The sequence below is a fragment of the Colletotrichum fioriniae genome, assembly GCF_027942845.1.
Source record: "Colletotrichum fioriniae strain IMI 355084 chromosome Unknown scaffold_11, whole genome shotgun sequence".
In the NCBI taxonomy this organism is placed as follows: Eukaryota; Fungi; Ascomycota; class Sordariomycetes; order Glomerellales; family Glomerellaceae; genus Colletotrichum; species Colletotrichum fioriniae.
The window spans coordinates 1,765,995-1,790,077 of NW_027076847.1; the positions used below are offsets into that span (position 1 = coordinate 1,765,995).

General features: G+C 51.9%; 8 protein-coding genes and 1 non-coding gene across 9 annotated transcripts; 4 read left to right on the plus strand and 5 right to left on the minus strand.

Moving 5' to 3' along the window:
• Positions 1-2,088: 2,088 nt before the first annotated feature.
• N0V96_009119 (uncharacterized protein) lies at positions 2,089-3,889 on the minus strand (the record flags this gene model as incomplete). Its single annotated transcript, XM_065758546.1, has 5 exons — positions 2,089-3,078; positions 3,137-3,359; positions 3,443-3,597; positions 3,658-3,702; positions 3,764-3,889. The coding sequence occupies 5 exons, from the start codon at positions 3,887-3,889 to the stop codon at positions 2,089-2,091; spliced, it is 1,539 nt and encodes a 512-aa protein (XP_065612939.1).
• Positions 3,890-6,393: 2,504 nt separating this feature from the next.
• On the plus strand, positions 6,394-6,474 carry N0V96_009120. Its single transcript has one exon. It is a non-coding gene; the product is annotated as a tRNA-Gly (tRNA).
• A 142-nt stretch (positions 6,475-6,616) lies between these two features.
• Positions 6,617-7,684, minus strand: N0V96_009121 (uncharacterized protein; the record flags this gene model as incomplete). Its single annotated transcript, XM_053189060.2, has 3 exons — positions 6,617-7,200; positions 7,254-7,410; positions 7,472-7,684. The coding sequence occupies 3 exons, from the start codon at positions 7,682-7,684 to the stop codon at positions 6,617-6,619; spliced, it is 954 nt and encodes a 317-aa protein (XP_053053826.1).
• Positions 7,685-8,239: 555 nt separating this feature from the next.
• Positions 8,240-9,148, plus strand: N0V96_009122 (uncharacterized protein; the record flags this gene model as incomplete). The annotated part of the gene is made up of 4 exons (XM_053189061.1): positions 8,240-8,316; positions 8,394-8,554; positions 8,610-8,908; positions 9,014-9,148. 4 exons carry the CDS (start codon positions 8,240-8,242, stop codon positions 9,146-9,148), a joined length of 672 nt encoding a protein of 223 aa, XP_053053827.1.
• Positions 9,149-10,533: 1,385 nt separating this feature from the next.
• On the plus strand, positions 10,534-12,283 carry N0V96_009123 (uncharacterized protein; the record flags this gene model as incomplete). The annotated part of the gene is made up of 4 exons (XM_065758547.1): positions 10,534-10,539; positions 10,590-11,595; positions 11,647-11,720; positions 11,783-12,283. The coding sequence occupies 4 exons, from the start codon at positions 10,534-10,536 to the stop codon at positions 12,281-12,283; spliced, it is 1,587 nt and encodes a 528-aa protein (XP_065612940.1).
• Positions 12,284-12,785: 502 nt separating this feature from the next.
• N0V96_009124 (uncharacterized protein) lies at positions 12,786-14,320 on the minus strand (the record flags this gene model as incomplete). The annotated part of the gene is made up of 6 exons (XM_053189063.1): positions 12,786-13,371; positions 13,434-13,507; positions 13,566-13,752; positions 13,808-13,925; positions 13,979-14,191; positions 14,260-14,320. 6 exons carry the CDS (start codon positions 14,318-14,320, stop codon positions 12,786-12,788), a joined length of 1,239 nt encoding a protein of 412 aa, XP_053053829.1.
• A 669-nt stretch (positions 14,321-14,989) lies between these two features.
• N0V96_009125 (uncharacterized protein) lies at positions 14,990-16,026 on the minus strand (the record flags this gene model as incomplete). Its single annotated transcript, XM_053189064.1, has 2 exons — positions 14,990-15,413; positions 15,476-16,026. 2 exons carry the CDS (start codon positions 16,024-16,026, stop codon positions 14,990-14,992), a joined length of 975 nt encoding a protein of 324 aa, XP_053053830.1.
• Positions 16,027-18,088: 2,062 nt separating this feature from the next.
• N0V96_009126 (uncharacterized protein) lies at positions 18,089-21,868 on the plus strand (the record flags this gene model as incomplete). Its single annotated transcript, XM_065758548.1, is given in 10 exon segments — positions 18,089-18,094; positions 18,114-18,385; positions 18,466-18,892; positions 19,991-20,067; positions 20,129-20,353; positions 20,418-20,547; positions 20,614-20,684; positions 20,739-21,231; positions 21,295-21,655; positions 21,711-21,868. The coding sequence occupies 10 exon segments, from the start codon at positions 18,089-18,091 to the stop codon at positions 21,866-21,868; spliced, it is 2,220 nt and encodes a 739-aa protein (XP_065612941.1).
• A 94-nt stretch (positions 21,869-21,962) lies between these two features.
• Positions 21,963-22,643, minus strand: N0V96_009127 (uncharacterized protein; the record flags this gene model as incomplete). The annotated part of the gene is made up of 1 exon (XM_053189067.2): positions 21,963-22,643. One exon carries the CDS (start codon positions 22,641-22,643, stop codon positions 21,963-21,965), a length of 681 nt encoding a protein of 226 aa, XP_053053833.2.
• Positions 22,644-24,083: the final 1,440 nt, after the last annotated feature.

Here is a 24,083-nt window from a genome sequence, read left to right on the forward strand (position 1 = left end):
GCAGGCGAGATGGGCACGCGTGTTTGGCGATGGCGGTCGATGAAGGGCCCCAGGTCGTAGACTAACATACGAGAATGGGTTAGCCTGGGATTCATGAGCGGAGCATCTTGAGTCCTTTTACATGGGGTTACTCGTACCTGCAAGAGACACACTCACTAACTCACTCACTCACTCACCTACTACCAGTACTGCTACTGAGAACGATACTAGTACTCCGTACGTAGTGTACGAATGAAGCCACACGAAACGGAAGCTAAAGTACGCCAAGCGAAGAGGAGGGACAACCTTGTCACCGACAAGCCGGGACAATTGACGGCTTTGGAGGGCAGTTTGGGAGGGTCTGACAACCTTAGTGCGAGATGACGAATGCCGCTCTTCGCACTCGCTAACACGGACAAACTCCAGGCCCAACGGTGGTTTAGCGGACGACCGCCGACGTGGACCAGGGACACGGCCGAGTGGGATGATGGAATGGGATTTCGCCATGACGGCGAATTTCACATGAGCCACATGCGTCAACGCAAAACGCTCCCGGCCCATTGCCAAAGCAAGACCCCAAACGCCGCCACCACCTGTTCACACTGACGCTGATGCGGATGCGGTTCGCGCTAGGGGTCTTGGTGGTCTTGTCAGATTCGCGTGAGTTTTAGGCGTATTTACGAACGGCCGTCTTGTCTTGGGTCGCTGTCCTGCACGTGGCTGCGTCGCGTATCCTTGCTGTATTATCAGAAGTTTCCCATTGTCTTGATGCAGGTTGCTGTTAACATGACTATCTGCATGTCAAACCGCCAAATAGCAATTCGAAGACACAGCATGATTTTATCACACAACATCGGAGCACCTGCCAATCTCATCTTCTCTGCAAAGTCATATTGAAGCAATCAAATTCAGGTGTAAAGATCTAGAGATGGACTAGAAAGACTGCAATGATGTTAGATAAGACAGGTCACCTGAGCAAGGTACTTTACGTACGTGTTAAAGACACATTTTCCGAGAAGTGAAGTAATCTTCCCGGTGTTTCCTATTTTTAAACCGAGATAGACGTAACTCTAGTAGTATACCTAATGCACCTTACCGTATTTATCGATGCATTGTATTGTATTAGTCCAATACATCTAGGAATAAAGCCTTTCCTCACAATGCAGGTACGCAGCATCCGCACCTGCCATTAAGAGAATATCATAGTCGGCATATAAAGCACTTAGTAATTCTCATATAAGGTAGTAGATGTTACAATTAGTCTTGACCATGACCATTTTGTTCCATAGATCACAGCCGATTTCTATTCAGCGGAATTATTCCGTCGTTACAACTGATGAAGCCACGATGCTTGGTATTTGATGATACCCGTGATGCTGCGATTCTCGGGCCCTCAACTCACAGCCTCGTTCATGTAGGTTCCCTTGCCGAGGAACTCTACCTTAATCCATTGAAAACTATGGCCAATCATCAAGTTCTCGAGGGTACCAAAAGCCATCACTCACTGCTGAGATCCCGGAAATTCAGGTTCGCCTAGCAAGCCAAAGCGTGATTGTTCCGCTAGGGCAACTCTGTGCGACACGAAGCGGGATGTTACTTGAATGCCTGGGTCAGCTTCCGTAGAAAGGCCTTTCGAGTGCTACGTCGCCTTCCCTGTCTTACCTCTCCCGGGGGCATGTGATCTCTTGGTCCGATTTTCGGACATTTTGATCTAAGTTGCATGATGCTGGCAGAAAAGAATACACCTTGACCTGAGTCGTTTGGTGCATAAAGATTTCACTTTAGCGAACTAAGAGTCGATAGCAATACAATTTGATGGGGAACAAGAAAAAAATGCACAAACGAGCGTCATATTTTTACAGATTCGTTCCATCAAAAATCCCACAAGCATCAAATCCAAAATTGTAGCCACAGCCCCCAACCGGCGGCTGGTTCTCGGTGTGGCACAGGGTATCATGAAGCCCCCCAACTGACAGACTCCAGGACGCCGCGCTTCCGAGTAGCTAATTGTACAGAAAATCAAAAACGGGAGGGTAAGAAGGGAAAATGGGGTGAGCAGTCCCATCCGCCCCGTCACATTCCCAGCACTAAGACCACGGATTACTCCACTCAAGCCGATTCATCATCGCCTTTGGTAGCATTGGCGATCTTGATCTGCTCCACGTCCTCTACCTGGCCCTCAAGGACCTGCATGGCTCGCTTCTCCCGGTTGTGCAAGACCATAATGCCCATCACCAAGCCGGCCTGGAGAATGTTGTTGGCCATGACCCAGAACCAACCGAACTTGAATCTAGGTGCTATTCTTCTATCAGCGGTGGTCCTATCAATGGCCCAATTGGGAAAGAGTTTCTTACCTAGAGGTGTAGGGAATGTCACAATGTTCAAGCCTGCGAGAAGAGCCTGGCCGACTGCGTTCATGGAAGCGACGACGACGGCACGTTCTTCGGCAGATCGGAACGTGACCTCGGAAGCCCAAGACATGAAGAGCGGGTTGAGTGCACCGCCAAGTCCGGCGACATAAAAGGCAAAGAACTTGAGTCCCTCTGGAATATTCCACACGGCCATGCAGATCGAACCGACCGTCATCCAACCGCAGATCCAGATGGAAGGCAGCCAGCGCTTGCCCGTCGCATCAGCCCAGTAGCACCCAACCAATGCTGCCACAATGGAAATTGCAGACTGCCCGGTGGGGAGATTGTTAATCTGACTGATGGAGTAACGGTCGTTGTTTGCCTTGAGGTACAGATTGAAAGGCTGTCCGTTGGTGATCATGGCCTGGTTGAAAACAAAGTACAAGCCGACAAAGGCGTACCAGTGCCAGCCCTTGAAGACATCGGTGATGGCCTTGCGGTCGAACTTGACCTTGGGGGCCTCAGATCCGCCCTCGGAGACGCGGCGGCGAGCAAGGGCGATCTGGTCAGACGTGAGGAGCCACGAGGGGTTTTTGGAATCGGGTCGAGCGGGGAAGACAACAGCGCCGAGGATAGCTACGGGAAGGGTGATGCAGCCGCAGACGATGAAGAGCCAGCGCCATCCTTCGAGGCCATTGACGCCGTTGAGATTGGTGTAGCAGGCGGTCTGGAAGTAGCCAGCAAACATCTAATCACATCGAGTTAGTCTTGCAGCTTTGAAAGTATTGAGTAAAGAGAACACCCACAGTTCCTAAAGGACCCGCAACGTAGAACAAACTCAACCGACGTGAAATCTCGGTGCTCTTGTACCAACATCCGATGCAGTAGATGACGCCAGGATAAGCCACACACTCGAACACACCACTGAAGAACCGGATGATGTAGACATGCTTGATATCCTTGACGAAAGCCGTGAGAAGAGTCAGAATGCCCCAGAGGATCTCGAAAGCCGGGATGAGGATGTTGGGGCTGCGTAGGTGTTCGTGTTAGTCTTTGTCCTCAACTCCAAACATTCGAATCCTGAAGTGTGTTATTGGGCCTGTAAGACTTACCGAACACGAGTGAGAATGATGTTGGACGGAATCATGGCAGCGCAATATCCTGCTTGGAAAACACCAGTAGTGTATTGCAAGTCATTGCCTTGCATGCCAACATCCTCCTTCATACCACTGACGTAGGCATTCTGGAAGGCTTGGAGGTCGAGGAACTACTCGGTACAAGTCAGTCAACATTCCACGGCCATTTCAAAGTCACATCTTCAACTCACCTTTGTGAAGAAAGTAAGGCAACCAAAGGTCAGGATCATGAAATCCTAGCATATGTTAGAGGCTGCATGGTCGTTCTGGCACTAAGGCCAAAAAACCAAAACCTACAAGCTTGCGCAACAACACCTTCTCTTCCTTGGAGGTATTGCGCTCGTACCAGCGCCACTTGTCCAACCAGCTCGCATTGGTAACGGGCTCCTCACGGACGCTTGTAGCCACGGTGTCGCCGGCCATGGTGTAGTTCGTCGGTCTCCGAAGCTATTCGTACGAAAGAAGCTCAGGCTGGATAATACGTAAACCGTACAACCAACCAAAATTGGTCACTGAAAGTGCTGTGCAGCTTCGTCGAGGTGGAGCTGACCAACAGACTGGAGTCAGAGGGCAACGGGGAATTGACGAGAGGCGGAGCAGATGAGTAGGGGGCTGCTGCGGTCGGAACAAGCAGAGGCGGACGAGGAGTAGTGGCGTGATCGCGTATTATACTCGATGCACCGTCTATCTTCTCTCCTCATGCTCCTCACGAAGGGCACGTCTCGGCTATTCACAACCGGATTTGGGAGTTGTTGGTTGACGTTGAGAGGCGTGGCGCCCTTCATTGCCCCCCCGGACGTAGGTACGTGGTGTTGCAACGCGCGCCAGAGATAGGCATCACCGGACAACCCAAGCGAGTCGTGAAAGTACACCCAAACGAGTTGACAGGGCATGCTCCACCTTCGTCCACACAAGGGGCATGGTTGCAGAGAGACTAGAGAAACTGATTACTATGTCAAGTAATCAAGCTGGGAGATAAGGAGGGGGGATAAGCGTTGGCGTGTTGCAAGGATCAGACGAAGCTAAATGGTGGAGCTCCTCATAGTTGTCAAGCTATGCCATATCTTTCAAGTCTGAATCCCTTCAAGCGCCCTGACTATTCCGCTCGCCTCCACCTCTCCTGTGATCCACAGCATTCGCGGGGTACGGCATACGACGGCCGGAGATCTCGCCGCGGCCCCTGCTACGTCGGGTGTCATGATGTTGGGGGTGTTGCTAATACGAACGAGGCGATTTGTCTCGAGTCAAACTCGGCTCTTGTTGGGAGGTCTCGTTAGGGGGGTGTTAGTGTGGAGCATTGTCCTCAGCTGTCATAAACACCACACCAGTCCACGTCCGAAGGCCGAAGTGCATCAGCACCACTCTGAGATAGAGAACTTGTAGGAATATGGTTTGGGAGGAGGAGTTGAAGCCAAGACTTTGGGTTAAGCTGTCGAAAGACAATCAACATGTTGAACAGACAAGACCGCCGAGTCAGCGGAATGAAGAAAAGCGTCGTTGCCTCTCTGGATATTTGGCCCCGAGATAGCGCAATGTGATAATTATTTCGAATAATCCACATCATATACATTCAACTACATCACCGCAAGACATGAGAGCAGAGTCCGATTGTGAAATCCCAAACTTCACCCAGTGCTCCCCGACCGAAGAAGAACTCGATTACGTTGACTTCGTTAACCTCGATCTCTCAAACTTCGACGGTGTCAACGACCGTCAGCAGTTAGCTGCAAATCTCTTGGAAGGAGTTACTAGTCATGGATTCCTGACTATCACGAACCATGGCATTCCAGAAACCCTCTACTCCTCCCAGGTCGATCTAGCCCATGCCCTACTCACTCTTCCACCGGAGGAGAAGTGGCCATTCGAAACAACATCTGAGCAAGAGAAGAAGGGAATAAACATTGGGTTCAAGCCTTCAGGAAGTCAGAAGCACAAGCTGGGATTTCACAAGACCTTGGATCATTACGATTTCCCGACGACTAAGAATTCTCATGACGATGAACACCCTAGACTTTTGCACTCGCACCTTGCTCAAGTCGAGAAGCTTATAAGTCACTTTCGTCAAGACTTGCTGCCCAAGCTTCTGGCACTCGTAGCAATGGTACTCGAAGTGCCAGAAGAACACCTTCTATCTACACACGCCTCTGGTACGCAACCATGCTCAGAGTACCTACGATACCTGCTGTATCATCCGCGCCCTGCAGGAAGTGGGGCACAATACCGAGATCTATGGCTGGGAGGTCACACTGATCTTGGATCTTTCACATTTCTCTTTTCTCAACCAGTCTCATCGTTGCAAATACGACTACCATCCGGTGACTGGAAGTGGGCGCGTTACGTTCCGGGGGCCCTCATCGTGAATGTCGGTGAAGCCTTGGAACTTCTGACTGGAGGGCTCTTCCGGGCTACCGTGCATAGAGTTGTGAAACCACCACAAGATCAGGAGAGAGCAAAGAGGTTGGGGATCATCTACTTCGCGAGGCCGGTGGACAACCAAGAGCTTCACCCCCTCGACAGTCCCCTGCTCCAGAGACTGGGCATCCATGGACCGTTGGACGAGAAGATTTTTACAATGTCACAGTATTTACATGCTAGAAAGCATGGATATAAGAGGCTAGACTTTGAGCAGTCCCGGGCAAGGTGGGAGGAACTGGGGCCTGATCGAGGCACACTACAAGGGGAGCATGCACCCCATCCTCTTCATGGTCCAGAGGTCACAACCTGAATAAGAAGAGTTTTTCTTGTCTAAACCTTACTTTTTTTGGTTCCTTGAGCTTCTTTCAATGCCCGAGAAAGTGAGGCTAATCGACACTATTCTCGGACCCCATCAACCCCCTCCACGATGATCCACAACAACCCCAATCGCTTCATGAACCGCCATTCAGCTTCGGCATCCCAATCCACTTGAAGCATCACCAGCTTCGACCGCGTCGATGGTTTAGTGGTAAAATTCTCCGTTGCCATCAAGCAGCGTCGGGGAGCCGGGGGTTCGATTCCCCCTCGACGCAATTCTTTTGCTGTGTGACGCTTATATCATAGCTTTTTGAATGGGGAAGAATTTGGTAGTCAATCCTAGTTGTGAAGCAATGGACGGGAGCCACTTTTTCGGAATTCGAGTTGGTTTGGTATCATTGGAGCGTGTAGTTGCATCTACTTCTTTGCATCTCTTTCCTTGCAGGCATCAGAGTAAAAGTTGAGACCAGCCTCCAGACGCACTGCACCATACATGGAGCTACTGTCCAAAGGTCTCAAAGCTTCAAACTCTCTTGCCTTCTCCATATGCCTCAATGCGGCCTCGCTAGTTTCCAGCTTCGTTCCCGCATCCTTGGCACACGTGAGCGCATGCCTCAGATCCTTCATCGCGAGCGCCACATCGAATCCAGCCTTGCCATCTGGCGGTGGTGCGTAGGAACCACTGGTAATGCGCTTACTGTAGCTCTCGAGAACGGGACCAAACATGTCCGAGATCATGTTCTCCAGCACCGGTGAACCGAGACCGGTCTTCTCGGCAAAGACGTGGGCCTCGGAGAGGACCTCCATGAAGGAGACGACGACGATGTTTCCGGCGATTTTGAGCAAGCTTGACTTGGTGACGTCTGTTCCCATAGGGATTACGGAGCGTCCCATCACGCCGTTGAGGTATAGAGAGATGGCCGAGGTCGCGGATTCGGGTCCGGCCGTGACGAAGATGAGTTTACCGGCAGCGGCCATTGCTGAGGCTCCGAAGACAGGGGCTATGGATCTGTCAGATTGAAGGCATTTTCTTGACGCTTGGAGATGAACTTACCAGCAATAAACTGGCCCCCGGCCTCGGTGATCTGTTTGGAAACAGCGGCGGAAGTATCGGGGTGGACGGTCGAGCAGTCGACGTAGATCTTGTTTTTAATATCTCCAGACTTTATGATCTCGTTGGTAGTCTCTTGAAGAACGGCATCGTTGCTCACCTTTACAAAACCGTTAGAACATTAGCTCGCATAGGGTGTTCCGGAAGAGAAATTCACTTACACAAGAGAAGATAATCTCAGACTTTCTGGCCACCTCGGACACAGTCCCTACCGGAATGGCGCCCAATTCCTTTAGGGATTCGCCGCGTGATAATGTCCGGTTGGTGTAAACCAAGTTGGGTGCTCCGGATGAAGAGAGAAATTTTTGCAGGTTGGTGGACATGCCGATGCCCATTGAACCAAGCCCAACCCATCCCACTTGTCTTTGCGCCATTATGAAGATTTGAGTGAATGATGCAAGTCACGCGAAAGTCTTTCGACTCTGTGTGAATTCAGAAATGTCTTCTCGATACACCTCGCGCGACTCTCCGAGTCTATAGCAGACGGTTCGTGTTGATAAACACTTGACAGTTTTGCCGATAGCGGCGGCCGAGGCCCGAAGCACCGGACGACGCCTCCGAAGTGACAGGCCGGTTGGGGTCCCGGTCCCTGCAGATCTCGCAGACGGGTTTTTTGTGGGTGCGATGACCTACCGTGCTACCCCAAGGTGTGCTCCACGTGGAGAAGGGGTCTTTTGTTTTGAGCTCCACGTCGAAATCACTGTGATAGACGTAGATATCGTGGAGTTGAGAATGTGGTATGAGTCGCAGCTTGCGTGATAAACAATGGAGATGGACTCGGTCAACTTGCCGCGTTGGCAAGTTGTTGGGTTTATTAACCAGACGCTGAGCTGGAATTTGCCTGTTCGACATTGTCGTCGTCATTCCAAACTCTGCCCTCACGCCATCATTCTCGTGTCACAAATACTTCGAAGACTCAATCTTGCAGCATGTCTTTCGGAAAGCTTTACTGGTACCCCAAGGCGCCTCGCGCTACTCAGTGTCTCTACATCGCCGAGTACAACAAGTGCGTTCTTGGACTTTCCTTGCGCAACATCGAGCAGACTCATGAGGCGCGTATGCTAACAATGGTATCACCATTAGGCTCGATATCGAGTTCGTCGAGGCATGGCCGATCAAGGTGGATGCTAGCAAGGGTGGTGTTGGCGAAGATTACCTCTCAAAGTTCCCTCCGGGCAAGGTGCCTGCTCTCGAGCGCCCCAACGGCTTCACATTATTCGAGTGCATTCCTGTTTCCATCTACCGTGAGCATACAATACTGCCCATATGTTTTTGCTAGTAGCTGACAGTATGTGCCAGTCGCAAAGCAGGACCCCAAGACCAAGTTGCTCGGCTCCACTCTTGAAGAGGAGGCCACGATCCTGAAGTGGGCCTCATTTGCGAACAGCGAGCTTCTGCCTCCCATCATGGCGTGGATCAACCCGGTCATCGGCAAGGCGCCTTCATCACCAGAGATTCTTGCGGCGGCCGAGAAGAATAGCGAGGGCATGGTCAGTGTTGTGGAGAAGGCGTTGACGGGCAAGAAGTTCCTCGTCGGCGATGAGCTCACGATAGCTGATTTGTTCATGATTGCTGCTATCGCTAGAGGATACCAGTTTGTACGTGGCCCCCCTTGCTTGCATAGGAGAGCTCCCTCGGGAAACCATTATCATCAATCTGATCTCGGAGAGTGTCACTTTGAATGCTAATCAACGATTCTGCAGGTGTTTGCCAAGGAGTGGACGGAAAAGCACCCCGCTATCCACGCGTGGTACTGGCGCATCAAGAGCGATGACATCTGGAAGAAGATTGACGGCGAGCCGTACGTGCTGGATGTGCCCGGAGGCAAGCCGATTTGAAAGTGGACAAGACAAAAGTTCAGATATGACAAACTTTAGAGAGTCAATCCCGGCCATCAATGTGACATCCGAGGGGCAGAATAAGATAGAGAGCCAGAGAGACGCGTAGGGAGGGGGGCTCGGAGCTGGTGGTGCGGGGAGTTCTCCGCTTCCGAGAAATAGCGGGGCCGGCTAATCGATGCCCGAATCGCCAATTGAGGCGATCTGATTGGCTCCATTGGGACGGATAGAAGCGAGTTTGACTTAGCTAATCAAATTGTCCACTTGTGCGAGGTATCTTATCTGTCACGTGGGTGGACAAGCTTGACCTAATCAGGATATCCGTATCTTATCTGCTTATCCGTCGCCGGCGGGCGTCCACTCGGTACGTACCTCCGAGGGGTTCCTCGTCCACTTCCACTTTCATTCCGTGAAGCTCCCCCTCGGTGCCGTCCTCCTCCCCCCAGACTTTCGCAAGAATCCATGGCGATGTGCGCGTTCGCATTCTTCAACAATCAAGCACGATATTCTCTTCTTTTTCATGATGGATGAAAGTCTTCCTCGTCCTTTCAAGTGCGTCACATGCAAGAAGGGGTTTACTCGTCAGGTATGGAAATCCTCTGGCTGCAGCATGACGCCTTGCTGTTAGTCGTCACTAACACGACGGCTACATCGCATAGGAGAATCTCAAGCGCCATGTAAACACACGTGAGCCACCATATCTTTCTGGAGAGTCCAGGTTGGAAAACTGACGTCCATCAAGATCATAGGGGCAGGAATGCGCCATGTTTCCCATGCAACCAATGCAGCGCGCGATTTGCGCGAAGGTACGTCCGAATCTTCGCGATACTGCCCGGCTTCGTCACCAGACGTCCAGTCCCTTGGCAGCACCCTGAATCACTCTTTGCTGACAAGAATGGTAGCGATCTGAGGAAACGACATGTGGAGAACTGCCATGTCTCCTCCCAAGCATCACCACCAAAGACAGCTCCTCCTCCTCCAGCCATTAATACACCAAATATCGATTCACCCAGTACAACAGCTTGGATGGACGTCTTATTAACTCACCCACCACCAGCTCAGAATGAAGTAGTAGAACCAATGCAGCAGCACAATCAGACCTATGAGCCCCCATCTTCGGCGTAAGTTCGTGGGCACCTCAAGCTTCGCCTGGCACTAACACTACACTGACAGAATATCCAGCGAGATTCGATGCGTCGAGGCTTTCTTTGATGGATTCCACCGCAACTTTCCTATTCTACACGAGGGTTCATTCCACATAGTATCAACTCAAGTGCCTCTGTTGAACGTAATCACAGCTGTTGGGAGCCTCTACTGCGAGTCTTCATTCGACGAGGCTGCTCGGAAGGCCGTATTCGAGTCCACACTGTCTGCACTACAACAATATGTCAGTATGCTAGACCATCTAACAACTTCTGAATTGAACTGACAGAATGCATAGGTTGAGCAGAACCGATCACGATACCAAGAGATCTGGGTTCTTCAAACCTTTCTCCTCCTCGAATTCCTCGGCATCTACGGCGGCAACGACACGAGCTTCCTTAAGGCTCAGCGCATTCATCGAGACCTAATAGACGCGATACGACTTCTCCAGATGTCTCAAGACAGCTCCCTAGAGTCTCTGTCTACCAACTCTGGCGAAGACAGTGGATATGGCGAGGAGGGTGATGAAGACGACATCAACGAACCGGTCAGCGCCGAAGCTCTCAACGAGCAATGGCAGGATTTCATCAAGAAGGAATCAAAGAAACGATGCGTTTACATGCTCTACCTTCTCGATTCACAACTCGCCATCCTCTGTAACCTCAGACCCATGCTCTCTTCGCTCGAGATCAAGTACGACCTGCCCTGCTGCGAAGATATCTGGCTCGCCCGCTCCGACAGGGATTGGTACGAGCGTCGCCGGCAACGATTCAAATCCTTTGACGAGCCCGACGACAACGCCTATTCACACGAGACACCCCCATCGCAAGGCTTCTTCTACGAAGCTTCGCAGACGCTTCTCCATTCAGGGCGCGGCGACGACAAGGATAATGGCGGAGGGAAACGGCAGCCCAAGAAACTCAGGCTTCTCTGGGCTTCGCCTTTTGCCGCCGTCATTCTTGTTACTCAGCTACAGATGATGGCCCGCGAGCTCACACACGCTAGTTGTCTACTGGAACGGCCCAAGGCACAGCGGCGAGCTCTTTCCATCTTGACAGACAAGCAGCACGCGCAAATATCGCAGGCACTGAAAGGGATTGCCGAGTTGGTACCGCGTAATCAGAAGCCAGTGTTCAGCTTCTTTGATTTTGGACGCATGGACGTCCTTCCAGACGGTTCGGACCAGACTCCGCTGTGGCACACATTCTGGATACTTTGGTACTACACCTCCATCACTTTATCACACCCGGACTCGCTATTGGTGAGCGGTGTTGTTGAGTCTAATCTCCCTCTTGCGATAGCTAGTAAGTGTCAATTCTGCTGTCATTATATGATATGTAACTGATTTTGGGTAGCCGCCGGCCACCTTGCAACACCACGGTCCAAAGATAAGCGAGACATCTACGAAGACCGGGATGTTTTCAGAATAGTGAGAAGCGTCATATCTCATTCTTTCTGTTGCATCTTTACTGACAATGATTCCCCTTGAAGCTCAATGATCTCGAAATGGCTCTCGATCTGTTAAACCCGATAAAGTCAACCGCACCGCCTTCTCTCGAGAACCCCTTCATCACACTGCTCGGCTTCAAGATCTGCCTCGTGGGCTGGCGGCTCGTGCGTCTCACAATGCCCGCGGCTCAGCGCAGTAGCGTCAGCGATATGAATGGATCTGGAGGGATGGGTATGGGACTAGGAACGGGAATGGGGAACAGTACTAACGGGCGTTCCAACCCCAGACGCTTTGTTTTGGATGCTATCATGGCCTGTGTTGGGAATGCCGGAGACGATGATGTCGAAAATGCGGCGGCTGCGCTGGCTATGCTGGATGACAGGCCTGTTGACCTTGCACGGAGTGAGGTGCGGTTCCTGGAATGGATCGTTGCCAACTTTAATAAGCGGACGACTTGGCCGGTTGGGAAGTGGGTGGCCACGGTGATGGAGGAGAGTCTCTCCAAGGCGAAAGAGGCTTATGCAGCACCACATAGTGAATGAATTGATGATTTCATGCAGTCAATGCTTTGATACCCCCAGAAACTGAAAGAACTTTGGCTCCGATCAGTTTTGCTTGGCCATTTTGGATTCTCAGCATGGAATACGGCGTGAGGACGGCGACATTATATACCCACCGGCCTACCTGGAGCAGACATACCTTTCTTCGTGAGGACCAGACTGCTCACCCAGAGAGGTCTATTTGTATTCATAAGAGTAATCTTCTCCATTTGCTCTTAGGTATTGAGGTTTGTATTATGCTCGACTTGCAAACATGCCGAGGGAAAAGTAGCTTCAGTGCGGAATCTTCAAAGTTCAGATTACGGACAATAGTCAGCGTAACTTTGTACAGCATCATTCAAAAACATCAACACGCTAGATCCTGGAGTTTTGGATAAGAATTCATTTCAATTCAATGCAAGAATGTGCGCCAATCCATGTACAAACAAGACTCAAGACACTATACAGCCCATCTCTCAACAACAACGCTCTACATATTAGGTGCTCAGGCAGTACCAGTCTTGACGGTAGGCAGGCTATACTGCAAACGCGGCACATTGTCAAACTTTCCAAGCGACTTGTGACCCTCGGGGTCGGTGTACTCGCCATCGAAGGGGTCCTGGTGAACACCCTCCTCACGAGGGCGGTCAATGTCAAAGTCGTAGCGCTTCCATCCGTGCTTTCTCGCGTCGAGGTAGTCGGCCATGCAGAAGATGCGCTCGTCGATGGGCTTGTCGGTGCCCATGCGCTGCAGGAGGGGTGAGTCCTCAATGGGGACGAGCTCGCGCTCGTCGGCGGGGCGGGAGAAGTAGATTACGCCGATGCGGCGGAGGTGGCGCTGGTCCATGGGCGGCTCTGTTTGTGTTGTGTTAGATATGGCCGTCGCGGGCTTTTCTGCTTGAGGTGTTTGCTTACGGATAACTCTGTGGATTGTAGCCTTGAAGAGCCCGCCGGTGAGGCGCTCGAGGGCCTCGCCAAAGTTGACGACGATTCCGTGGGGGACGTGGCGGACGTGACGGTATCTGCCAGTCTCGTGGCAAAGAACTTGGAGTGCTGCGACGGGTTGGGAGAAGAGGAATGTCCAAGTGCCCCTAGACGTTGGGTTAGAGATGAGTTGCATCAGTTGGTTTGGTTAGACGTGGACATAGCTTACCAGTCGGTGTGTCCAGCGAGGAAGATATCACGGTACTTTTCACTCTCTTCCTTTGATCGAGGTTCGCACATCATCTATCAAGTTGTCAGCATTAGCGACATGAGACTCACGCTTAGAGGAAGGTCAACTCACATATCTCAGGTATTCAGTCTTGGATCCACCAGGGGCGTGTGTGGAGAGGACCTTCTCCTCGGGAACTTCAAGAACCATGGACACAAGCTTGAGCAGCTTCACCAAGATGTTGGTCCGAATGTAACTCATGACCTCGTACGTCTCATCCATAAACGGACGGATAATCTCGGGGTGGGGGCGGTCCTTGCTGGTGATGGGTCAGTTACACACTCTAGCTTGTCGACGTGCAGTCCATCACTTACGGATCATGAACAAGCATGTTGTAGTGGTCCAGAGCCTTGGGGAAGCCACCCTTGTGCCCAAGGGGTCCTGCAGGCTTGTATCCGGCGTACAGTCCACGAGCATCCTCTTCGGGAGTTACTACAATCGAGTTTAGCATGGTTCTTTGGGGATGGCAGTGGTGTGGTATGAACCTTCGTAAGGGGCCTTCTCTTCAGGCTTGAGTGTCATCGCCGCATTGGCGATGCGCATTTGGCGTTCGTAGGTCTCGTTGGAGATACCGTGGTTTGTCAGGTAAAGGAAGCCATAGCCAGTAGCGGCCTCGTAAAGGTCTTTGGCGAGCTGTTGGAGGCCCTCGGGAGTATCAAATTTTGAGAGATCGATGTTGACAAGGTCAACGTAATCGACTATGCCGGGGCAGGTCAGCTCATGCTCTTACATGCATTGGTGGGCTGAAGGTGTCGGCGCAACTTACGGTCCTCTTGTGTTGGCGGGGGCGGGCTGTACGGCGGGAGTTGGTTGATGTCGGCGACCATGTTGGGCAAACTTTAGATGGTATCAAGATAATGCAAAGTAATGAAGGAAATGAATCTGATGCTCTTGCGTCTTTGTGCTTCTGTATGCTGGATGTTGTGCTTGTTGGAGTGTATCTGGACCAAACTCAGTTGAACTTTGGGCTGTTATATGATCCCAACCCTTTTCTTTGTCTGCTGCAATAACCAAACATTAACAAAGATGTTTACAGTAGGATGCGTTCCAAGGCAATTGGGAGGACGTGGAACGATGCTCCGCGGGACGTCCGTCCACAGACACCACCCTCCATGTCCACAGACTTGATGCTCAACCAGACGTGGAGCTTGTGGCGGCATTGACAATCCCGGCTGACGGCGCCTGACAAGTTACAACCAAGACAAGGCAGAGAGGAGCTGCCCCAGAGATTGTCGATCACTTGCAGTAGCTCCGTCCGCATCGTTGCTGGTTTACGAGCAGTGGAGGAAGTGGACGTGGAGCTCCTCCCATCGTAGCGCGGGGAAGAGGAGCTCCACGCAGGGATCCGACGCTGCGTCGGAATAGTGATGCATCACACGACTCAGTCAAGAAAGGCAACTGGTTAACTGTCATGCAACACTTCCATTGCCTCGGGATTCTCTTGGGGCCCGGGGTTGGTAGTCGACTATCTGGAGTAAGCTCAAACTTACACACTTTCAGTATATCGACTGGTCCCATGGAAATGCGGCGGGCATTGAGAACAGCCCTTCGACAGACTCAATCCAGTCCAAGGGTTGGAGACCAATCTCGTCAAAGGATGGGAGATGGCTTGTGTCGTCATCGTTCTCATCACCATCATCGACTTCATTGAAGGCGTTGAGATTACCAACCTCATCGGACTGCACCCTTTCCTCGGAGCCCCGACTCCTGGTGGCATCACCTCTGGCTCCTCCTTTGTGAAACCATAGGCCATTGAGCAGCTTTGCGTACTTGGACGCAATGTGATCGGTATCTGTAGCTGCGGCTTCCAAAATGCCTACAAACCGCCGCATCAGGTTGGCTGTTTGGGCGTGCTTCCCCGACGAAATTGCGCCGGCTGCATGAGCTTTATAGAGAAAGACGGCCGAGTGTATCTCATATCTGATCACATACGTTAATCTCGACTCTGGGGCTCGAGAGTTGGCTAGCAATTCTGCACTTACAGGTAAAACCGAGCTGGCATGTATCGCAGGTGTTTCTCGGGGTCAATGTCCTCAATTGCGATCCTGAGCAGTGCCTCCGCAGCATCGACAGCCTCATAGACCATCCGTGCATCTGGGCTTGCCATAGCAGAGTGGGGGAAACACGAGACTCTTGCCACGTCCGTCCCAGACAACGACGCTCTGTACAAGACAGCTTGAAAAGCAAAGGCGTTCACGTAAAGACGTAGGTACTTCTCCATCATCTTTAGGGAGCACTTTAGGTGGGAGGGAGCCGTTAACGGGGTCCAAACCATATCCCACGCAGCAATAGCGCGACTAGCATCATCGATGTACTTGGTGTAGTCCCCACGAACCATGAGTTCAGCAGTCCTTTGCTTGGAAGCAAACAAGATGTCGTGAGCATTACCGAAAAGAGTTGTCAGCTCAACCTGCGCTTGAAGCAGGGACGCAAAGTCATCCCCGGAAGCATATTGAGGCTGAAGGGAGGGGAAGTCCTCTGCGGTGAACCGAGCTGACAATGCAGGGCCCCGGGACCAGAAAGCCTGGCCCATGCGAATAGAGATTTGTCGATCCGACAGGTAAGTGACTGCACGAAAGTCTGTAAGCAGAGTGTCTCTGGCCTCGCAAGTTGGAGAGTAACGTACACGTCCAGGCAAGACGCCTTCTGAGCATCGCCGGATCAGCCTCTTTGTCTGCCCGAAATGAGCTTTCTTCCAACCGTAGAAGATACGCAAGCCGGACGCCCAAGCCAACTATGGACCAAGCAGCCCCTTCGCCTCCATCGTCATTCTGCCCGAGAGTGAGGGGTGTCCATTCTCCTAGCAGCAGGAGACCCTCGACGCAGCCGACGCTTCGGATGGTAGACATTCCCAGCACAACGTCAAGTATCAGGTGTCGCATATGTGCCCATATTGACTGATGTAGTTCTGCCAGGTCTGATCGATCGCGCGAAGCCACTACAAGGGCTGCCGTGAGGAGAAAAGACTCGTGTTTTATCGTCTCGTGAAGGTATTGCGGGAGGAGAACGTTGGCTGGCACTATCGGAAAGTAGGGATGGTAATTGATTGCATAGCTACACATATCAGCGATGTCATGAGACTCAAGCATCATCAACCTACTGTTGCAAGAGATGGTGTAGAAGAGGTGCATCCAAAGCGCCATTCTTAACTGGTGGGTATTCCCCAATGTCTCGCTCGATCGTTGCTGGATTTACTGGAGAGCCGAATGGCAACAATGGATCTTGCCGAGTCTGTTGAATTGGTGAAAGTATCGAACCTAGAGCTGAAGATGCGTTGCCGGGAGTCGAGTCGGCGGGGTTGTCCAAGGTAGGCCCGTCGCCATCATCGTCTTCGGCTGCTCGGGCTAGTATGAGGAGGGCATCTGAGGGGTTCTGAAGGGATCGATGCAACGGCTCTTCCCGGGCCCTCGGAGTTTCTGCCACGGACTCTGGAGCAGCGAAGGATGCTGTTGGTGTCGTTGAGACTGCTGGATGAATATCACTGTCTCGTCGTTGTCTTTTGCTGCCCCGATACTGTGAGAAGTCACCCCCGCGCCGAGAGCCAGCGAGTGAGCATTCGGCTCCCTCACGGACGCATTTTGCGCAGGGCGGCTTGCCGTTCTCTCCAATGCTATTCCTTAATTATAGTTAGCCCAAGGCAAGCAATAAAAGAGAACAGAGTTAGGTTTGAATAAGGTTGTAGGGAGTGATGTTCTCTTGACTCTTGGGATGGCTTAAGCGGAACGCGTTGTAGCTACTGCAAGGAAAATGACCCACAAGTCGCACCGCGTCTTCCGAGCGCGGCATCTCACGCATGCTCGGTATTGTCTGACTCCGGTGGCCTTCGTCATGGCTGAGGTCCCGTCCGGGGAAGAGATGGGGTGGCAGACGTTAGATCCTGGGGTTGCTCGTACGAGGGCTGCGGGGGCCCAGAGACGGTTTTAGACGGCCGATGACCGGCTATAGACGACTATGGATGGCGGGGTCGTAATGTGGCACGCGGGGTACGGCAATAGACGGCGACGGTCCTATGCCACCACCACTTCACTATCACTCTTCATCACTCACAGACACGTCGGTGGTTGGCGGGATTTACCAAGGTTCTGAGAGAAACCGAGTGGCAATTATGAGAGCCGCTGCTCCGTTTGGGGTGCTGACGAGTTGGATATAAAGAATGACATGGATCCGAGTCGAGGCACCCTCCACCCCCTCGTTCGACTCGGTTGTTTCTGTAATCTGCCCAGTCTTCAAGATCTGAGAAGCATTCAAGAAGAAACCTTTTCAGTCTACGAATTCCTCACATTTGCTCATTCTCTGCCGTCATCATGGCTCCCGGGATCCTTCAGTCCGAGTCACCAACATTGGTCCCAGCGACCCTGCCTCAGCGGAAGCTGAAGCAAGACAAGAATGCATCCACCAACTCTACAGAAGATATCTACGGCAACTACTACCCAGCTAATCCAGAGACCCTCAGTCTTGAGTCCAACTTTGGGCCTATGGACCCATGACCATCGGCTATCTTCAACCGACCACTGCTGACACCCCCATTGAGACTATGCGAGAACGCTTTGAACGTGAGGGGTACCTTTTTGTGAGTTCCAAAGGTATTGATCAGCATGTCAGTCTTGCTAACAACGACAGATCAAGAACCTTCTTCCGCACGAACCCGTTCTCGAATGTCGCCGAGCCTACTTCGACCACATGAGCCCGAGTGGCCTCCTTGAACCGGGCAGTGAGCCAGTCAAGGGCATATTCTCAGGAAAGGACACTCGCAAATACCTACCTCCGGGAAATCTCCGTCGCCTGTTTGGGTTGAAAGATGATGCCGAGAGCGACAAGTACGCCGAGCTCATGGTCACTGCGCATGAGGCCGACTTTTACGTCAACTTTTGCAAGTTCCCAGAACTCCGCGAGTTCGTCAGTCGCTTCACCGGCTGGCCATCCCCGCACATGCTCCAGCGAACGATGCTTCGCGCCTTCGTCCCCCCAACAGCGAGCTGACGCCCGTCCATTTTGATCAAATGTATCTCCGCGCTGGACCGCCGACGAGCTTGACTGCGTGGGTGCCCATTGGTCCCGTGTCGCTCGAGGGAGGCGGCTTGATGTACCTCCAAGGTTCGACAGACGTTGGTATGAAGACTGAAGATGACTTTGCTGCGCATTCCCACAACCTCACCGACGAGGAGAGGGTGAGCGCCTTCAATAAGAACATGAATGATGGCGGCTTCCTGAGTAGAGACACTGTGTCTTATGGGAAGGAGACGAAGAGGAAATGGCTGATTGCCGAGTATGAGACTGGCGATGTCATCTTTCATAACCCTTACATGGTGCATGCAAGCTGCAAGAATAAGGATCCCGACTCTAGGATCCGTCTAGCCACGGATCTGCGATTCGTTGATCCCGAGAAACCTTATGACAGGGTAAGTTTCTTGAACTCCCCGTGATCGCGATCGCGACTAACACGCCACAGCGCTGGATGAAGGTATATAAGCCACTTGATGGATTGTAAAGATTTGGTTTGGAGGAGAGCACTGTAATAAGCTCACATCATATAAACTACTTTTGGGGGTTGCCTCCTAGGATAACAATTTGACATACCCAATGCAATTTAACGCCAGAAATCTTAACGTGCTCAAGTCGATCCTTCTCCCAGCTCAAAAGAAATCGAGTTGCACAAGATGTGTTGAAGTAATCATACTCTTCTGGCCAAAAGATGACCTCAACAAATGACCATCGTCTTGTTGTCCAGGACTGCGATCGAAGTTCATATGGTCCGTCATACATGCTACCCGGGATTATACTACTTGATGCTTTGCTAGCATCGCCAGCGTACCTCAGCCCTGGGACCAAGGTTCTCAAGCCGCTCAGTCAGAGCCTACACCAAGACATGCTCCGCGCAGAAGAACGCCAAGCGGTGTCTTGTAAGCCATCTCCGCGTGGCACGCCACCTCCATCTACAACCGACGCTAGGTGTCCCGGTAATCTACTAGACTCTGACTCGCTGTAGGCGCCAACACCCGATGTGTCTCTGTAACTTTCAGGACGTGACCCCCTGCCTCCCTGAAACCCTTCCCCAGTACCCCGGATTTGGGGTTGCGGGGTGAAGGGCTGGGGTAACTGATGGGTGTAGTACGGCGCGCTGCTTCGGATCTTGCCCCGAGGTCCATGCCATTGGCTTCCGTCTATTGCCGCGGACGCCATGTGGGAGTGTTGGAATGATGGGATGCAGATACGCAGTAGGAAGAGTCTCAAAGTACTTATTGAGTCCATCCGAACATGAATCTTCGCAGTCAATGAGACGAGTCATCTTCAGCACCAGGTTTTAGAAGTCGCGACCAAAACTTTGGGCCAGCAGAACAGAAACGATGGGCATCCTACAGAAGATTGTTCGTAACGAAGCAACGAGGAACGATCCTCCCGAAATATACAATGCCCGGGTCATTCTCATCAGCTTAGTGGTAAGTTGCGTCTACTTAGCGACTGGAAGATGACAAGGCGCTCACAGAGATAACCTATAGGCTTGCGGCGGTGCCCTCCTCTTCGGTATGGATATGGGCATTATCGGAGGCGTCTTGACCATGGACACATTTAAGAAGTGAGTTACCGGTGATCTCCGCAGTGATTGGTTCCTCTTTGCTAATGCCGCATCCTTTCAGGCAATATGGCCTCGAAAATCAGCCCAAGACCGTCCTAGCAAACCTTGAGTCTAACATCGTTTCCGTCATCCAAGCTGGAGCCTTTGCGGGTGCCTTGTTTTCGACATGGCTCGCCAACAGAGTTGGTCGACGATTCTCTCTCATCATTGCTTCGATACTTGTCTTCATCGGCGTGGCACTTCAAGCCGCTGCTAGTGGTCATATCGAAGCCATGTACGTGGGCAGGTAAGCAGACGACTCATAGCCCCATGTAAGGGTCTCCATATGGGCGAGCTAACTCAGGTGGTAGACTTGTTGCTGGAATTGCTATTGGAATTGCTTCATCTGTCAACCCGCTTTACGTCTCTGAGAACGCACCGCGAGGTATCAGAGGTCTCCTCACCGGGCTTTACCAGCTCAGCATTGTGACTGGATTGACGGTCAGTCCGCCCAAGCCTACAATGAGTATACTACTAGATCTCAATGCTAACGTCAATGTCGATCAGCTTGCGTTCTGGATCAACTATGGCTCTCTCCTCCATATCAAGGGACACACGCAGTACATTATTCCGCTATCGTAAGCAGTAGATCTTAGCTTTAGTTCATTGGCAACTCCACTGACAATCCCCAGACTTCAAGCATTTCCGGCCGTCATCCTCTTCATCGGCATGCTTCTTGCCAACGAATCGCCCCGTTTCCTCGCCCAGCGATCTCCCGACAAAGCCCTAGCCGTCCTAGCAAAGCTTCGAAATCTGCCGGCCAATCATCCATACATCCAACAAGAGATGGAGGGCATTTCCCGGCAACTTGAGGAAGAGAGGGCCCTCTCCCTCAACGCCAACCACTTCACGCTCCTGAAGGAGGCCTTCACTGTCAAGTCCTACCGCAGACGCAGCATGCTGTGCATCACTCTTATGATGTGGAGTAACCTCACTGGTACTAATGCAATGACATACTACTCAAGTCGAATTTTCGCTAGTGTTGGGTTGACGGGCTCTTCGACCGGGCTCTTTGCGACTGGTGTATACGGCATCGTCAAGATGATTGCTTGCACCGTCTTTATCGTTTTCGTCACGGACTCGCTCGGCCGAAGGAAGAGTCTGCTGTGGACTGGAATCGTTCAGGTAAGCCAGAGTACCATATTCATGAGCCAACATGAAGCTACGTACTAACATGACCCTCCAAAGGGAATCGCTCTCTTCTATGTTGGCTTCTACATCCGGTTCGACCCGCCCATCGCCGGTGAGCCCGTCACCGCTCCGGGATACGTCGCCTTAGTAGCCATCTACATCTTCGCTGCCACGTATCAGTTCGGATGGGGCCCTGTCGTTTGGACCTATAGCTCCGAAATCCCACCAGCCCGCCTCCGCGCCGTCATGATGGGTATGGCGACAGCGAGCCAGTGGCTCTTCAACTTTGTTGTCGCCAAAGCTACACCAAGCATGTTTGCCACGCTTGGCGAGGGCGGGTTTGGGACGTACTTCGTTTACGGCACCTTTTGCTTCATCATGGTTGTGTTTGCGTGGTTCTTCGTGCCCGAGACTGCCGGTGAGTTTTGTGATGACTTTGGCAGAGTTAATCATGTAATACTAATTTTTCACAGGCCTTGCATTGGAGAAGATGGATGAGCTATTTGAGAACGATTCTCTGAAAGACAAGCTCATCTGGAGAAAGAGACTCCAACCAAGCTCTAGAGGCAGCACGAGTGAGGAGGACAGGGTGGTCGATAAGAAGGATGCCGAGCATATTGAAGTTGTTTGAGCCTATATCTGTTCAGGATCACTTCGTAGGGCGGCTAACGCATTGATACTGATTCATCAAGACACTGAGATACTATAGTATCAAGGCCATTCCTTCACTCGAAGACTGGCTTAAGCTCTTCCACTTCCAACACTTTCTGAATCCCAGCCAACTTCTCTACCTTCTTTTGCAAGCGCTCAAAGTTGGGATACTCGCCCAAATCCGTCATATACACCGCCGACCGCCGGAAATAATACATATACATATCAACTACCGTCAGGTCGTCGCCCACAGCCCACTCCCTTCCCTCGAGCCTGGACTCGATTCTGTCAAAGCATTCCAAAATATGCTCCCACCCCTTCTCCGCGACCGCCTTGCGAGCCTCCTCTCCATCAGTGAACCGGTACGGTCTCGCACACGCTGCGAGACTCGCGCCCAGGAACGTCCCGCTCAACCAGTTTGTCCACTCGTTGACCTTTGCGCGGTCGAGCGCGCTGGAGCCCAGGAACTTTTCGGTCTGCTCGGGCGGTGCGATGCACGCGATGTAGGTCAGGACGGCTGGGAGCTCCGTGATGACTTCGCCGCTGTCGAGGACGAGGGCCGGGACGTAGCCTGAGGGGTTGATCTTGCAGTAGTCCTCGTGCGTGAAGCTGCCGTCTGCGGCCTCGAAGCGCTTTTCGGCGTTGGGTCTCAGTTGGACGGTCTTGAAGGGGATGGCGAGGTGGTAGAGGAGTGCGTGGGCCACGAGTGAGCATGAGCCGGGCTTGTAGTACAGAGTGATTGTTGGAGACGACATGGTGATGGCTCAATTGTCTGTGAGAGATCTGTGTGCTATTATTTGTAAGTGATGATGTTTCCATCTCAATGCAACTGCTATACTGACTCGTGATATAAGATGTTTATACTTGAATTACTTGATCGCAGATGAGCGGAGAATTGACGCCCTTGGAGTGACAGTCAGCGCGGGGTTGATGTGAATAGTCAATTTCATGCTTACGTAGCTACATACGCTGACGGAAATCCTTGTTAGACTTGACATCAGGCTTGGATGTGATTTGGCAATTCTTCAGAGAGTAACTCTTATCGCCAGGGGAAGTATCTAAACCGGGCAAGACGGCAACAGAATGCGACAGTCAGATGGCTGCCTAGAAGAAGGGACTTTCGTACTTGTTCATTAAATGCGACGTGGAAAAGTGCTCTCGTCTATCTTTAAAGCGGCGACATTAAACAAATGATGAGACAGATTCATTTTCGGTCTTAATTTGGGTTGCCGGATGGAAAGGGGAGACAGATGCTCGATGATGGGGATAGCCTCAAAAGCGTGAGGTAAGTCCTGCGAGAGTACACAAACGCTGCGAGGGCTCCTGTCGACCCCGGTCCAATTGAAGACAGCGATGTAGAAGGCCGGGGGCTTGGTGGAAAGACAGACTTGAGGACTCTTAAGTTAATCGTGTAGGAGCGGTATGAGTGAGAGAGATATCATGGGGTTTTAAGTATGTTACTAGGTAAATTCCCGATATATTCACCGGATATCTTCAGAATGCCACTCGACTTCAAGGTGAGGTTAGCTCACCGAGGGGGTCACCGGGATTGTTGATATGCGATACGACTGGTTGAATATCTCATGACACAGTGACTACGCGATCAAACCATAGAAGCGCATAAGTCCAGCAACGATCCAGTGGTTGAAGTGTAGGCATTCACACCCGGCTACAGCTCGCGCGTAAAGTCAAGATCTATCGCGGTTGAAGAGAGTTGTTCTAATGTCTGCGAGTACCTCTGCAAGATCGTGTACTCTCGGCGCGACCATCCGAAAGATCACGTACGCCAACCAGTAAGAATGCTCCTAAATAGTGCTGTCGGGACAAAAGACGCACGTAATCAGGTTCAAACCACAATGCCGCCGAAGACGTGGAAACGTGACTGGCCTTTTCGGGACTCTGTCGTACGCCCACGATGCGATGTACTCGAGTATGGGAAGCAGTGCAGCAACAACCACTAGAGAGGCGGGATTGGCGCCATGTGCCTGGTCTGATGGCGGGGAGATTTTCCCGCTGTTCGGGCTAAAAGAAGGCCTTATCTGTGGTAGCATACAGTAGCAGTTGTATCGGGCGTCGAGATCAGACGGAGGACGACGGCCCTGCATCGACTTTCGGGCAGAGTCGGTGGCATTAAGTACCGTAGAGGGGCAGAAGAGGAGGAAAATGGCTCAGTTGATGTGCGATGCCGTGGTGTT